At 41.0% G+C, this 16,572-nt stretch overlaps 2 protein-coding genes across 2 annotated transcripts in view; one reads left to right on the top strand and one right to left on the bottom strand.

Moving 5' to 3' along the window:
• AFG3L2 (AFG3 like matrix AAA peptidase subunit 2) overlaps nt 1-6,372 on the top strand; it is an 18,847-nt gene extending 12,475 nt beyond the window's left edge. Inside the window, exons 11-17 of the mRNA XM_035125599.2 lie at nt 608-715; nt 857-982; nt 1,322-1,432; nt 1,743-1,858; nt 3,177-3,377; nt 4,129-4,323; nt 5,298-6,372. Of these exons, the coding sequence (XP_034981490.1) occupies nt 608-715; nt 857-982; nt 1,322-1,432; nt 1,743-1,858; nt 3,177-3,377; nt 4,129-4,323; nt 5,298-5,540 (1,100 nt within the window). The 3' untranslated portion in view covers nt 5,541-6,372. The remainder of the gene's footprint in view (nt 1-607; nt 716-856; nt 983-1,321; nt 1,433-1,742; nt 1,859-3,176; nt 3,378-4,128; nt 4,324-5,297) is intronic.
• TUBB6 (tubulin beta 6 class V) lies at nt 6,076-16,572 on the bottom strand. Its single transcript, XM_035125935.2, has 4 exons — nt 16,346-16,572; nt 15,409-15,517; nt 10,972-11,082; nt 6,076-9,803 (listed from the first exon to the last, which is right to left on the bottom strand). The coding sequence occupies exons 1-4, from the start codon at nt 16,400-16,402 to the stop codon at nt 8,740-8,742; spliced, it is 1,341 nt and encodes a 446-aa protein (XP_034981826.1). The 5' UTR covers nt 16,403-16,572; the 3' UTR covers nt 6,076-8,739.

Here is a 16,572-nt window from a genome sequence, read left to right as displayed (position 1 = left end):
CTAGGGATGGTGGGAGTTGTAGTCCCAAACATCTGGATGGCCGGAGTTTGCCCATGCCTGGTTTGTAGCCAACTCTGCCAGTGTGCAAGTGAAACAGACTTCTGTTTGCACAGTGGGACCTTTCCCCACTCCAGCCCCCTTGGCACACTCAGATCTGCTCAAGATGGTTGCGGGACATAAACCATAATCTCTGTGGGTGGCATCATGACTAAAGCCTGTTGATTTCACTCGGTCTACTCTGAGTATAAGTTAGTTGGATACTGCTCTTTGACTTGTTTCCCATTTCATAAGCTATTGTCTGCCATATAAGGCTGTTGTAGGCTGTAGTAGCAGTGGTTCAGAATTTTGAAAATACCTTGTCCTGTGAATTGTAAGCACTCATATTACATAGTATGAAATAGTTTTGCATCTTTTCCTCATTCTTTAACATGGTGTAGTTCTCTTCACCTGCTCAGTCGTTAAGTCCTTGACAGAAGGCAGAATAGCCAATACTCTGGTCACTTCAGAATTTACAAAATAGCATACTTAAGATTCACAATAGCCTTTTGGAAAAAAAAACATTTTCACTACTGAATATTTAATGTTTTGGTTTTTATTGTCTTCACAGGTTTTAATACCACATCAAATGTAGTCATTTTGGCAGGCACCAACAGGCCAGATATCCTGGACCCTGCACTTATGAGGCCAGGACGTTTTGATAGACAGATCTTCATTGGTAAGTTATCTTGGTAGACAACTTTGACCTCATAACTATGAGAACAGAGAGGAGATATTAGCTAAAGCTGGTCAGTGGGACTTAGAAAGCAGAAATGTTTGCAATTGTAAAGTTACTTGCTTTTTCTTTAAACTCTTCAAGGACCCCCAGATATAAAGGGAAGAGCATCTATTTTCAAGGTTCATCTTAGGCCTCTGAAGTTGGATAGTAGCTTGAATAGAGATAATTTAGCACGAAAACTTGCATCACTTACTCCTGGATTTTCAGGTAGGTGATCTTTACTCCTGTGTAATTGGTACATTTCTAGAAGTATTTTTTTATCACTTTTACGAGGAAATTGTGATAACAGATTGGAGGTGGGCGGAGGTTAGCTCTCTATCTACTGCAGAATTTGCATGATTTGTAATAGATCATCAAGGGTTTCTGATTCCTCTTTATTTAATAATAGCAACAACAAGACTACTCTCCCCACCCTAAAATGTGCAGCTTTGCGGGAACTTTAATTATTGTGCTTGATTGCATATCTGGTTATCCTCATTGTGTTAAGTGATGGATGTTATGTTTGGAAACGGCTCTGTTTATTGTCTCCTCACTCTTTTCTTTTAGGAGCAGACATAGCTAATGTATGCAATGAAGCTGCCTTAATTGCTGCACGACATCTTTCAGATGCCATAAACCAAAAACACTTTGAGCAAGCAATTGAACGAGTGATAGGAGGTGAGACAGTAAGCCTTTGTGATTACACTTCTTCCAGTGTTGTGGGTCAGTTCTTTTGTTCATCTCTTAATTTAATTGCTGTATACAAACAATAATCTTCTTTCTTGATTATGGTGGGGAGGGGGGAATAATTTTAAGAAGCTAGTGCTCCATTATATCGAACAGTAAATATTTCTCCATTATTTGCAATAGTCCGTTAAGTGTGAGGGGATGGAGGAAACCCCAAATCAGTTGGCTCTAGGGGGCTATCTTATCACCAAATTAGAAATATGCACCTCAGTAGTAAAGTTTTGGGTTTTTTAAATCAAAGGTTTGGAAAAGAAGACACAAGTATTGCAACCAGAGGAGAAAAAGACAGTAGCATATCATGAAGCTGGCCACGCAGTTGCTGGATGGTTTCTGGAACATGCTGATCCACTTCTCAAGGTATGTTGACTTAGCAAGATGCTTGCTATACAATGATCACATTTGGATAATCAGAATTCAGCTTAGTAAGTTTAGATATAAACTAGCCTTTTGCCTTCACACACAGACCCTTCATCCCTTGCTTTGGAGCATGAGTAATCGAGTCTCTTAACCTTGGTTTCCCATTTCATCCAAACCAGGAAGCTATGGTAACTAGCTTTGGAATAAGTCAGGATATTAAAACACTTGGTTAAATGCTGGATTTATATTAGCCTGGCTTATTCTGAAACTGGTAACCACAGCTTCTTAGTTTGGACAAAATGGAAAAATATGGTTAATTACAAGCTTCTAGGTATTAGAAGAAGTAAAAAAAAAAGTGCTTGCACTGTAACTGGGATACGTGTGCAGGCAAAAAAAGCTTATTAACCTGAGGTCTGAATTGTGTCATTTTTCCCAACTGGTAAATGTTAAAAGACTATCATTTTCAGATAAAATGTGGGTTGGTAGCTTTAAGTTGATGTTTTAGCCACTGTTTAAAGAAGATATGGTGGGATGTGTTCTGAATCATGAGCCAGGACCCACAAGGTATCTGTGCCTAAGTAATCTTCCTTAACTAGGGGTTCAGAAACTGGTAGGAAAGTGTACTCAAGATGAAAGAGGACATGACACAACTACAATCAAGGATCTCACAAAGGTTTGCACATGGCTGCATTCCAGCTTAGTTCTTAAGAGCAAAGTATATGCAGAATTTTGTGTCTTTCTCAGGCCTGCAGCTGCATTACTAGGAGTCAACCTTAGATAAAGGGAATCTCAGTTCTGCTTCGAGATCAGGGTACATTCTAGCATTTCAGCTTCCTTCCAGCAACTACGCTAATCATAATTAGCATAGCAATCAGAAAGGAGAAACAAAGTATATTATATTTTACTTCCATTCTGAGCAGCTGCTGAGGAAGCAGTAGAAAGTGTGGCAGCTTCACTCACTTCCATACCAGTTGTTGCCACTGCTTTGAACTATAGGAAACCGTTCTGTGCTTCCTACTTACCTGTCTGGAAAAAGCAGAATTAATATGATTTATTGAATTTCCTAGCGGAGGAGTTCTGCTAGCTTCATACCGTCCCCAACCACCTCTGTGATACTTACACATTGATGATAATTCTATGCCATCAACCTTGGCTTGATTCATGGGAGCATTTTGGGATCTGCTGTAACAGGAATAGTTTAGACAAACCCTTTCCCCCAGGTCAGTCAAGTTTGTGGCTGCCATTAGCTGTTTGCATGTGTTCCAGCTGGAATAAGCTGGATTGTTTAAGTTAAATATTTTTTCTTCCCTTGCGCAAGGTATCTATCATTCCTCGTGGCAAAGGATTGGGTTATGCTCAGTACTTGCCGAAAGAGCAGTATCTTTACACCAAAGAGCAGCTGCTTGACAGGATGTGCATGACTCTGGGTGGGCGTGTGTCAGAACAAATCTTCTTTGGAAGAATTACAACAGGGGCCCAAGATGATCTAAGGAAAGTTACTCAGAGTGCATATGCTCAGGTTTGTATGCCTCTCAACAACTCTATATTTTTTGATTTGAAAATTACTGTAAAAGATTATTGTTTGGTATTGTTTTGGTATGCTTTATACACCATTCAGGCCACAAAGATACTTCTGATATCTGGTATATATTAATGATTTGTTATGGAGGCTTGCCCCCCCCTAAAGTCTAGCACTGTTTCTTCCTGGAAAAAAATATAATTTGTATGCTGGTGGTACATGTTAATATTTATATTTTTGTAGTATACAATACTTTACAATTTGTAGTGCATTTTGATGCCTGGATGCTACTATTGGTTGTCTTAATATTTTATGAATACTTCAAGAGCCAGATTATTGATGCAATAGATTTCTAACAGTTTTGTAATTAGTAATGACCATATCCAAACACTAACATTATCCTTTCCCAGTAAGCGTTCATGGACTATTACAGGGATAAATACGATTGTGAATAGCTTATTTTTACTTCAGGGTTAAAATCCTGACAGTAATGTAGATCAGGGTTGGGAAACCTGGGACCCTCCAGGTGTTTGACTCCATTTCAACCACAGCCAACATAGCCAGCGGTCATGGATGATGGGAGTTGGAGTCCAAGAACATCTGGAGGGCCACAGATTCCTCATCTCTGGTGCAGATTTTGGTTAGTTGCAACTGCTAAGACTAAAGCATTGTAGCTAGAATAAAGACTCTTAATATTTTTCATAGCATTCTTGACTAAGGCACTTAAAAATGTGTGCCATTCAATCCTCAGATTGTTCAGTTTGGAATGAATGAAAAAGTTGGGCAAATTTCATTTGAGCTTCCTCGGCAAGGAGACATGGTATTAGAAAAACCATATAGTGAGGCAACTGCAAGACTGATAGATGAAGAGGTGCGAGTGCTTATTAATTCAGCTTACGAACGGACGTTGTCTCTCCTAACTGAGAAGAAGGCAGAGGTGGAAAAGGTACGTATTCATTTGCTTACAGAAACGGTTACACCTTTAAGCACCAGGCGAAAATGTTCCTCTTTAACCATCCGATGCCCTTTTAAATGTGTTGTGGAAGGGGGGTATTGGTTTGTTTTTGCTCTCATTTTATTATGTATTTTGTATTTTTTGTATTGTGGTTGTATAGGGACCTGCAGGTATACAGGTGAAACTCAGAAAATTAGAATATCGTCAAAAAGTGCATTTATTTCAGTAATGCAACTTATTATTATTTATTATTATTTTAATTTTTACAAATGCTTTCCTTTGGAAATTCCACAGTAATAAAACAAATAATTACAATAACGCAAAAATAAACATTGCTATTACATTTCATTAATTACATTCCATGTATAATTGACCTGCCTAATGACAAATAATTACAATTACAACAAATAAAGGCTTGACATATCTTGCTTTGCATGTCATGCATCTATCTCATATATTGGTTTCACCTTTTAAGTTGCATTACTGAAATAAATGCACTTTTTGACGATATTCTAATTTTCCAAGTTTCACCTGTAGGTTGGTATACAAATTGAATAAAGAATAATAATAATTTCCCTGTTCTGGACATGAGGATGTATACATGGCCCTTTTCCTAACATTAAATAAATGGGGCAACTCTGCCTCAGAGAAAGCAAAATGTGTGTATTCCTTAGGAAGTTTGGAACCAGGATGCATTGATATAATCACATCCTGTAGGTACGTCAAATACCTTGCAGTCGTGAGCTTCTTAATGGTTAGTTTTTAGAGTATGTTTGACTATACTCTAGCATTAGAAACAATGTAGAGGTTATTATAGTAGCTATTGGCAATATGCTACTTTTGATTCTGTTATACACAGTGAAAGGTTAAATCCTTGGTTATTATCTTGCATGCCGTGGAAGAAAGCCAATTTACATGCTATACCTTCTATACAAATTATGTGATACGTGTGCATATTGTTTCAGGTTGCTTTACAACTCCTAGAAAAGGAGGTTTTGGATAAAAGTGATATGATTGAAATGCTTGGCCCCAGACCATTTGCTGAAAAATCTACTTACGAAGAATTTGTTGAAGGCACAGGCAGCTTAGATGAAGACACGTCACTTCCAGAAGGCCTTAAAGACTGGAACAAAGATCGTGAGAAGGAGAAAGAGGAGACGACAGATGAGCAGATTGCCAGACAGATTACAGGAGACATGCCTTTTTAGTGTTGAAATATGGTGTTGTATAAACTGGCACAGTGCTTGTGTTGCACACTGAAAGAAAATGGAAAAACATGTCAGAGTCTAGTCTTCAAGAATCCTTGACTGGAAAGAAGCAAGCCTGCAGCAGTGGTGGAGCCAGGACAGGGTTTGTTGTTGTATTTGACAGAGGAGGATTCAGATTCTAGTAGGTGCTGCTTCCTAAAACTCTGCACAAAATAAGGAGAGACCATGCATCTTATGGATCTGGACTGAGTCCCCTTCTTTCAACTTTTTAGATCCATAACCGAGTTGTGCAACTCTTGCCCATCACCAGATACATTTAAGGTGACCTAGATTAATGCACTGTTATGGATAACGGGAAATCATCCGCCTGTCTTTAAGTAGCCTCCATCAAATGCAAGTTGTTAGCACACAATAAATGCATTGCTGGTGCTTACCAGGAGTCAAAAGTAATTTATGACAATACTTCTTCTGTTCTGCAGAAACATATTCTTATCACCCAACTCTATAAATTTATCTCTGCCTTGCCATTTGTAAGAAAGAAAAAAAAGCTGTGCTGGTGTCCATCGTGAAATTTGAAGCCTGCTAAAGAGCTTTTCCAATAGAATTTTGGGTCCGAGGCTGGAATAATGTGTAAAGTCTAAATTATATTATTGCTGTTTTAATAAAGGTTTCTTTTTTTTACTGGCAGTTGTACAGTATTGAACATATGATTGTATTGTATTTTGTAAATACAGTTTGGAAACAATTAAAGAAAATTGGCACACTGGACTTCATGAACAAATCCTCCAGGCATGAGAGGCTATGAATAAAAGCGCTTTGTGGTAAAATTGTATATTTATGTATAGATGATGCATCTATGACTCTTGTTGGGTGGAAGGCCTAGAGGAAATACTTTTCAGAATGTGATTGCCACACTAGTCATTGAATCTGGTATTCAGGATGAACCTGGCATCACCACAAACCAGGGGGAAGTGACACCAAGTTGTCTTGCTCTCAGCTGAAATGGAGTATTGGAGCAGAAGCCATTCATGAGAAGGCCTGCATCCATGAAGGACATGGATGCTTGTATTAACAGAGGGCAGAAGTTGAAGATTATTGGCACATACTACTACTATTTGTAAGCCATTACCAGGTTCTTGAAACACGGGTGCCAGTTAAGTTTTGGGAAATAATTTGATCTACCTCAGAGGGGAAACTGAGACCATATAACACCAGTCCTGAAATACCTACATTGGCTTCCAGTGCGTTTCTGAGCACAATTCAAAGTGTTGGTGCTGACCTTTAAAGCCCTAAATGCTCTCGGCGCAGTATACCTGAAGGAGCGTCTCCACCCCCATCGTTCAGCTCAGACACTGAGGTCCAGTGCTGAGGGCCTTCTGATAGTTCCCTCACTGCGAGAAGTGAAGCTACAGGGAACCAGGCAGAGGATCTTCTCGGTAGTGGCACCCGCCCTGTGGAACAGCCATCAGATATCAAGGAAATAACTCTGACTTTCAGAAGATATCTGAAGGCAGCCCTGTTTAGGGAAGTTTTTAATGTTTGATGTTTTATCATGTTTTTAATATCCTGTTGAGAGCTGCCCAGAGTGGCTGGAGAAACCCAGGCAGGTGGATGGGGTATAAATAAATTATCATCATCATCATTAGTGTTTTCCCAGTGCTGGTTGGTGTCCATTGGGACTGGTAGGGTGGAAGGCAGAGAACTGTAGCTGGACCCAGAACCAGTAAGAGGCAGGAGCCACCTCACTGGTTAAGAAGGCAGGCAGGTAAGAGCTGGCTGAAGACGCCTATTTATGAGGAAGTGTCCTATTTGCTCTTACTGGGAGGCCGCCACTGTGTTTTCCGGTTCTTATATTTTCTAAAACCCAGAAGTATCTCTCTGGAGAGCAGCAGCTAACGTGCATGTAATAACCCTCAGCTCTGGCAGAGCATTCTAACCAGCTATTCAATTTAATTTCCATACTTCTCTATTACTGCAAGTTCTGAACCCTACATCTCTAGGTACTCTTGCCTGGGGTAAGTCTCTATTGACTTCAGTGGGGCTTTTTGAGTTGGCATGCATAGGATTTTGCTATGAAATTCCTGACACTGCAGGTGGGATTTTTAAGGTTCATACTATACTTCAAGTTTTAAAAAATTTCAAATTGGAGAACAAGCTCAACAAATGGGAGGTCTGTTCATATGCTTGTTTGCTCAACTGCTGTAGTTGGGGGAAGTGGATGAGGCTTGAGAATGTTGAAGAGAAGGAAATATCCAGACATGAAATAACATGATGCTGTGAGTTAATTTGAATGTTGCAAGGAATACTTAAGTCTCTTAAGAGGGAAGGGGAAATTTGCATGAATATCTTGGCAACACAATCAACCAAACAAAAATGGATAATAAAAATGAAAGGGCAAATACTTCCTATGCAGGAAAGTATCACGTTTGTTAGCTTGTCAGTATGGAGGTCCCAAGCTTTCTGTGATGATGAGTCTCTCATGCAAGCCCTGCCTCTGCTACAGAGGATTCTGGCAAGTATTGGAAGGCTCACACTTGATTCACACCGAACACTTGTTTGGCCTTTTGGTTCAGAATCTCCCTGTGTGAACTGACAGTACTTGTGAAAGGCACAGGAGTGAGAATAGTTATGTGTGGGCATGTGCATTTGAATGAAAGACCTAACCATTTAACTATGCCAACTCAATATTATAAATGAATGGAGAAGCACAACACTCCTGTTTTTTAACCCCAGTGAAGGACTCAGATTCTGTCATAAAATTGTGTGAGGTTTGACATCCCAGCTACTAGTGTAAAGAAATGGTATTATTTTTTTAGTCTTTAAATGTCTATGTTTGAGCATTCATTTATACAGGTATGCATTTAATATATGAAATATTAGACTTTTTCCATTCCTTTTATTAACAGTTTGTTCCCAGCAACTCAATACTATATACTTAGTACAGAATAGCACGCAAAAGCCTCAATAACACTGCAAAACACATTTCCTTTGATGATTCAAGTCCTGCTGGTATCAACACTCACTTTCAAGTAACTGTGCTTAAAATTGCAGCCTAAGGTGATTTTTCTGATTCACAGTTTGAGGAAAACAACATAGTCCTGAAAAATAAGTCTGTTATATTCTTTACTATCCTGCAAAAGATTAGCACTAGAGCTAGCTATTCAGACTTAATAATTTTTAGAACAGCATTTGATAGACTTCATTCATTAATTTCTTCCTCCTCATCTTCAAAAATTTCTTCTCCATCATTTGCTGTCGCTTCTTGGTACTGCTGATACTCCGACACAAGGTCATTCATGTTGCTCTCTGCTTCTGTGAATTCCATCTCATCCATTCCTTCTCCTGTAAACCAGTGAAGGAAAGCTTTTCTCTTGAACATGGCTGAGAATTGCTCTGAGATTCTTTTGAAGAGCTCTTGGATAGCTGTGCTGTTGCCGATGAAGGTAGAGGCCATCTTGAGGCCACGGGGTGCTATATCACAAACTGCCACTTTGACGTTATTTGGGATCCATTCCACAAAGTAGCTGCTGTTCTTGTTCTGAATGGCAAGCATCTGTTCATCAACTTCTTTCATGGACATGGGACCTCGGAAGACTGTAGCTACTGTCAAATACCGTCCGTGTCTTGGGTCGCAAGCTGCCATCATATTTTTGGCATCAAACATCTGTTGCGTGAGTTCCGGGACTGTGAGAGCCCGGTATTGTTGGCTCCCTCGGGCAGTCAGTGGAGCAAATCCTGGCATAAAGAAGTGTAGGCGTGGGAATGGAACCATATTCACTGCCAACTTGCGCAGATCTGCATTTAGCTGACCAGGAAAACGTAACGATGTAGTTACCCCACTCATTGTAGCGGACACCAAGTGGTTCAGATCTCCGTATGTTGGAGTGGTAAGCTTCAGAGTACGGAAGCAAATATCATACAAGGCTTCGTTGTCGATACAGTAGGTTTCATCTGTATTTTCAACCAGTTGGTGGACTGAGAGTGTGGCGTTGTATGGTTCCACAACAGTGTCGGAGACTTTAGGAGATGGCATGACACTGAATGTATTCATTATCCGATCAGGATATTCCTCTCGGATTTTGCTGATCAGTAGCGTTCCCATCCCAGAACCTGTTCCTCCTCCAAGAGAATGAGTGAGCTGAAATCCCTGCAAGCAATCACAGTGTTCACATTCTTTTCTTACTATATCAAGCACTGAATCTACCAGCTCTGCTCCTTCCGTATAATGTCCTTTGGCCCAGTTATTTCCAGCTCCTGTTTGTCCTGAGATAACACAACAAAAGGGGAAGAGGTGAATAGGTTTACGACTCATGAAATAATAAGGGACTCTGAATGTAGGCAGCAATGCTGTCCTCACCACCTTCGAAATATTCGTATTTATCCACTGTGTGCATTTAAGCATAGACTTTGTGGGAAACATTTAAACAGAGTTACACTGAGAGCTCATTTAACTGCCAAATGTGTCCAAAATGTCCAAAACATTCCACATGTTCCTCAAGTACATAGTGGCATGATGGCACCACAGAAGTAACATAAAATGCTGCACTGTTTTGACTACGTTTAAAACCAAGGCGTTGCTTTCATCATGTCCAAAAGCACTCCATAAATCTGTAATCATTTACAAAGACTTTTTAAAAAAAATTATTTACAAAAGAGATTACCCCATAGACCCATACTTTGACTGGACCACTTTTATTTTCCAGTCACAGATAGCTTATTCTGTGCATCTCTCATTCTCCTTGCACATTTTCAAGACCAACAATGTTGGTCAGCATTGTGATTATGTGGCCAAGAGCCCACTACTTCATTTTTGTAAAAGACTCCAGAAAAGTCACATAGAAATGCACTGACAATCTGCATGTAGCTTGTGGGTCATGTGCCCTTTCCTGACTTAGAGAGAGACATTGGCCCAAACTGCCAGTAAACAAGGGTTACCTCAGAGTGGGGAACTGTGGCACTCCAGATGTTTTAGGGCTTTCATTCCCATCAGCCTAAACCAGCATGGCCAATGAAGCAGGGATGGTGAGCACTGGAGTTCAACAACATCTGAGAAGTCACAGTTTTCCCACCCCGATTTACATTTTCCTTCCTATTTTCATCATCTGTTAGAAGGAAAGCAGCAATGCTCGCAATAGGTTACCTGACCCAATTGGGATGAGAGACAGAAAGGCAACAGAGTCTTCCCTTGCTTATTCCTTCTTAAGTCACCACCTATAGATTGTTTTCGTCAGGCTTTACTTGCTTCCTCTTCCCCCTCCCATCATTTAGTATTAGACCTTTTTGTTAATCTCATGATTCCATAAAGGCCATATGAGCTTGTACTGTACCCAGAACCGTTTGTTTGCCAGGAGTAATTTATTTATTTCTGCACTTTGCTGCAATATATACACCAAACTCCACCTGCATTTGTAATGGACAATCATATACACACCAAAGATGAAATTATCAGGCCGAAAGAGTTGTCCAAATGGACCAGACCGCACACTGTCCATGGTTCCAGGCTCCAAGTCCACCAAGATTGCTCTGGGCACATATTTCTGAGCTATAAGAAAAATGAAACGCATCTTGCTTTGGGATTTAATTTATTACAGTTGCTTGCTACATCAAATACATAATTATAATTATTTATCACTGTATCTAGTAGCTCAGTTTAATGTATAGCTCTACTTCCCCACAAATGTTTGGGGAAATATAACGTAATGTCCCTTATTGTGACCAATGGCCTGACCCTTTTCCTTTACAGTATTGTCAAAGTCTTTATTCCCAGCTGATCTTGTTTACATTCACCACATAAAATTTGCTTAGTTGTTTTGGTGACAGAGGGTGCGGTTTCCATTCTGTACAATGCAGCAACTTCACAAGCCCCTGGATCGCTTTCTCCACCCCCACCCCCTGTAATCCCTTGTTTGCATATCATATTAAAGTTCTTAGCAAGTTTATAGGTACCTGAATAGAATTGTGCAAGCTGGTGCTATTTTTGAAACAAAACAATAGAAAACATGAGCCCACAATCTAGAGAGGAAGAAGTGCACATGCAGAGGAAACATAGAGATAAGTACTGGGACAACAAATTTAAAGATGAAATGAAAGGACATGTGATAAAGGACACTGGTTGTAAACGTATCCTGAGGCAGGGGCAGGAATCCACTGGCCCTACAGATGTGGGATTCCTACTCCAATTGGCTCAACCAGCATAGCCAATAGTCAGGGGTGACAGGAGTCATTATAAATACATTTGTTAGGAAATCAACATTAAAAGAAATTAATTTTGTTCTTCTAAGTTTTGTTCTTCTAGAAAATTGTACATATAGGAACAGGAAAATGCTATCATTTTTCCATTAGCAATGGGCAGTAAAGGTAAAGGGACCCTTGACCATTAGGTCCAGTCGTGACCGACTCTGGGGTTGCGCGCTCATCTCGCATTATTGGCCGAGGGAGCCGGCGTATAGCTTCCAGGTCATGTGGCCAGCATGACAAAGCCGCTTCTGGCAAACCAGAGCAGCACATGGAAACGCCGTTTACCTTCCCGCTGTAGCGGTTCCTATTTATCTACTTGCATTTTGACGAGCTTTCGAACTGCTAGGTTGGCAGGAGCTGGGACCAAGCAACGGGAGCTCACCCCGTCACAGGGATTTGAACCGCCAACCTTCTGATCAGCAAGCCCTAGGCTCAGTGGTTTAACCACAGCGCCACCTGGGTCCCTAGCAATGGGCAGTACTTAGAAGTAAATCCCACTGTGTTCAATGGGGCTTGTTCCCAAATATATATGGTTGGGACTCACACTACAGAGAAGCAATGGAGAATCAGTAGCCCTCTAGATATTGCTGAACTACAACTCCTCTTATCCCTGGCCATCGCCCATACTTGCTAAGGCAAATCAAGAGCTGTAGTTCAACCATATCTGGGGGGTGTGGGTTTCAAAGGTTTCCCTTGCCTGTATTAGCTCTTGGCTTCCCTACTTGTGTCAACCCCTAAAGTTACTTTAGCAAGCAGAGTCCATAGCTGAGTTTATGTGACTCTTTTAAACAACTAGATGTAAAGAGGAGGTATAGTCTCACTGTTATCTCTTATACCAGGCACCACCATGGCTGGAAAGTTGCTTTCTCCCTTCCTATCTGCTAACAATGCTGCGAACTGCAGGGGGATTAGAACAGATAGATATCACAGGCACTGTGTAGCACTGATCAGCCAGAAATGGAAGGAGGGGAGGTGGCAGGCCTAACCCAACCAAAAGTGTTGGAAGTCTTTAGTTGAAAGAGAATGAACCACCCAGTCTGGAATGCATCCAGGACAAACGCTTAACATGCTCATATTTGTAAAGAATGGCAGGATTTTATGCTATTGGGCTGGGACAATGGTTCCTGGCATTTAGGGAACTGCTGTTAGTGAATCATGGCTTAGCTTAGCTGGTGCTGCAAACTTTGTCCTCCATGAACTTTCCTAAATCAAAAGGCAAAAGTGCTTGGAGCTCATTAAGTTAAAGGTTGGAGCTGAACAGGATCATTTGCTCACTATAACTCTTATAACAAGCAGTCTTTAAATTGAGCATGGGCTCAGAGGTTCACTACGAAGACTTATCCTTTGGAAGGTGAAGAAGATTCAAGTCCTGCTTATATACATGTGGAAAAGAACTTTCATTTTATATGAGAGGGTGCTTCCACACCAGGCATTTACTCTGGATTTCATTTATTTCTAACCTCACTGCTGCTTACGTTATTTTCCTCTGCAGTTCTGTGTTTCTATACCTGCCAATGGATGCATCTTACAAAATGAACTATAGTCAGTTAAGACTTACACTATAGTAAATTCATTAGTCTTTATTGCTTTTTACAGGGCATCTGTGTGATGTTACCATAAAATCATTGTTCTCTTGTGTTTTCCACATTTTTCACTATTTTTCACCATTAAGCTTTCTAGTAAGCAGCATCAGTGCTTATATGAAAGACGTGTTTTAGTGCAAATTGAGAAGTTCGTTTTTTAAAATGCTGCGTTTCCCGTTAATTTTAGAAGCATGTTCTGCTAAGTTAGTTGCACAAGTGTGCTTAAATTAATCAATGTTACTGTATACTGCAGAATTTCACATTTTTATTTTTAAAAGCCATGCTGCTAAAATGACATGCTCAATTGAACGTTCCATTCACCCCACCCACACAGTTATGTTATGCCTAGTAGTGTAGATCAGGCATCCCCAAACTGCGGCCCTCCAGATGATCCCTAGCTAAGAGGACCAGTGGTCAGGGAAGATGGGAATTGTAGTCCAAAACAACTGGAGGGCCAAAGTTTGGGGATGCCTGGTGTAGATGGAACACAGCTGGATAGACTACTCAGAGCACTACATCCTCCAATGTGTAGAAAGTCATTAGCAATTCCGCATGTACGATTCAGCGGAAGAACAGTGAACTATAGTACTAAACACCACCAGTCTGAAAGTACCTTGAGTGACTAATCACCTCATCCTTCATATCTGGGACAGAAGTGGGAAGCAAAGTGTTTTAAGTAATGGGCTCTTCTCTCTTTACAAATTAACTATTGGCAGGAAGACTTAGAACCAGATAATCTACATGGGTTTCTGTGGGACAGGGAAAAGCTTTCCCATGAATGTAGAAGCTGAAGGCCTCTACAAAATAGAAGACTGCAATACTGTGAGCACAAACACAAAGCAATGAGGTCAGCCCTTCAGCATTAAGCTAGCGAAGGGAGGATCATGGTGAAACTGATGTCTCCTTAAGCTGCTTGTGTTTCTACTCTGTGCAAGAAAATAAAAAGCCAGGAAATTAGCTTATATTTTATTCCACTTTTTTTTTGGGGGGGGGAGGACAAAGTGCAGTACAGCACACTGAGACTGTCCTCCTGTCTAGTTCCCCTTTCCTCCTATTCCATATGGGATTCCACTCCAGTTTGCTCAAAGCACTTTTAAGTCAATCTTCGCAAATCTTCCTTTTGTTTTTAAAGTTTCGTTTCAAATTTTGAAATAAAATACATTGAATTATGTGTCCAAGTACCAATTTTTTGTGTTTGTGCCACGTGTGGGGAACCTCTGGCCTGCCAGATGTTAATGAATAAGTTCTGATCATCCCTGGCCATTGGTAAAGCTTGCTGAGGATGCTGTAAGCTGTAGTTCACACACTCTTTCTAAGTTAAGGTAAAGGGTAAAGGGACCCCTGACCATTAGGTACAGTCATGACCGACTCTGGGGTTGCGGGCTCATCTCGCGTTATTGGCCAAGGGAGCCGGCGTACAGCTTCCAGGTCATGTGGCCAGCATGACTAAGCCGCTTCTGGCGAACCAGAGCAACGCACAGAAACACCATTTACCTTCCCGCCGAAGCGGTACCTATTTATCTACCATATATTCCGGTGTATAAGACGACTGGCCGTATAAGACGACCCCCAACTTTTCCAGTTAAAATACAGAGTTTGGGATATGCTCGCCATATAAGAAATATGACCCGGTGTATAAGACAACCCCCAACTTTTGAGAAGATTTTCCTGGGTTAAAAAGTAGTCTTATACGCAGGAATATACACTTTGACGTGCTTTCGAACTGCTAGGTTGGCAGGAGCAGGGACCGAGCAACGGGAGCTCACCCCGTCGCGGGGATTCAAACCGCCAACCTTCTGATCGGCAAGCCCTAGACTCTGTGGTTTAACCCACAGTGCCACCCTCGTCCCTCTTTCTAAGTTACCTGCCTGCTATTGCCAACAAAGTAAGCAGTGAGCATAGAACTGTAACAGCTGAGATTGAACAACATACACACACACTTAATCAAGTACATAGAGGAAACTGAGCAACCTCTTTGCTTTCTTCATCGCTTCTCCTCCCATAAGATCACATTATGCTTAGCCCTTGGACAACAATGGTGCACTTACAGGATGATTCATTGTAGTAGACATTGATCCTCTCCAGCTGCAATGGTGAGTCACCAACATAGCCTCCAGCTGGGTCGATACCATGTTCATCACTTATCACTTCCCAAAACTTTTGAGTGGCAAAGGAAAAGAAAAGTGAGACAAACTATCTGAGAAGGTAGTCATCCTCATAGCTCTCTCCCCACACACCCAGCTCTGTGTATGCATGTTTCCCTTACTCTTTATCTCTGCCATTAATTGCAAGTCATCGAAACCCACCCATCCTTGGCAGGGACAGAAAAGGCCTCTAAGGCATGCGTTGAAGCAACAGCTGCCGAATTCTTGGCATGTTTGAAGGCTGCTCCTCTGAGCCCCTCCCTGCTCTAGGCTTGAACAGCAGAGAATATATAGAGTGGGGTTGCCGGGGTGGGGGTGGGGAGATAGAGGTCAAAAGCTAAGCAGATTCATATCAAGATTTCAAACCACAGAGAAAACGGTTAAAATCTCCAGCAGCCTTTCTAGTTTGGGTTAATTCCCCCATCTCTGCTGCTGCCTTAGTTTTTTTTCTCCCTTGGTTTCTGTTTTTTCCAGAACCTTTTATGGTCAACATGGAAGAGATGAGCTATTTAGTTCCCGTTTTGGTGGTTTCCCACTCTCTAGCGTATGTGAGCACACACAAAATTATAATCAGAGTTTGCTGCAGAACAAGAAACTTCTCCCCAAAACAAGTGAAACTCTTAGGAGAAAAAAAATATTTATAACTTTCTTCCTAAATTCTTAAGGCACTAATGAATTAAACATACTTTTCCAAAAGTACTGTATCTTATTTTGCAGAAGGGTGTCTGAAGAAAGAGGGTCCCAATAGCACAAAACAGAAAATCCTACTGTACCACAAGGATTTACAACTGGAGCCACCGGGTGCTAAATACAACTTAGTAATAATAATAATTCCCCTTACCTTGGTTCCAATTTGGTTTCCACACTGGCCTGCCTGGATATGAACTATTTCCCTCATGCTGATATTTTACAAGCTCCTGATCACTCTGCTTCTGCTTCTGCTTCTGCTTCTCTCTCTCTCTCTCTCTCTTTTCCTGACTCTACTTTGTCAGCTATGCACAATGTCCTTGCCTCCGTGAACGTTTTATTGGCTCCTGGTCTGTGATTCACCCTCCCTGCTCTGCTCAC

This window comes from Zootoca vivipara, chromosome 8 (genome assembly GCF_963506605.1).
Source record: "Zootoca vivipara chromosome 8, rZooViv1.1, whole genome shotgun sequence".
In the NCBI taxonomy this organism is placed as follows: Eukaryota; Metazoa; Chordata; class Lepidosauria; order Squamata; family Lacertidae; genus Zootoca; species Zootoca vivipara.
Note: the sequence above shows the minus strand (reverse complement) of the source record. Positions and strands in the feature narration are given on the sequence as shown.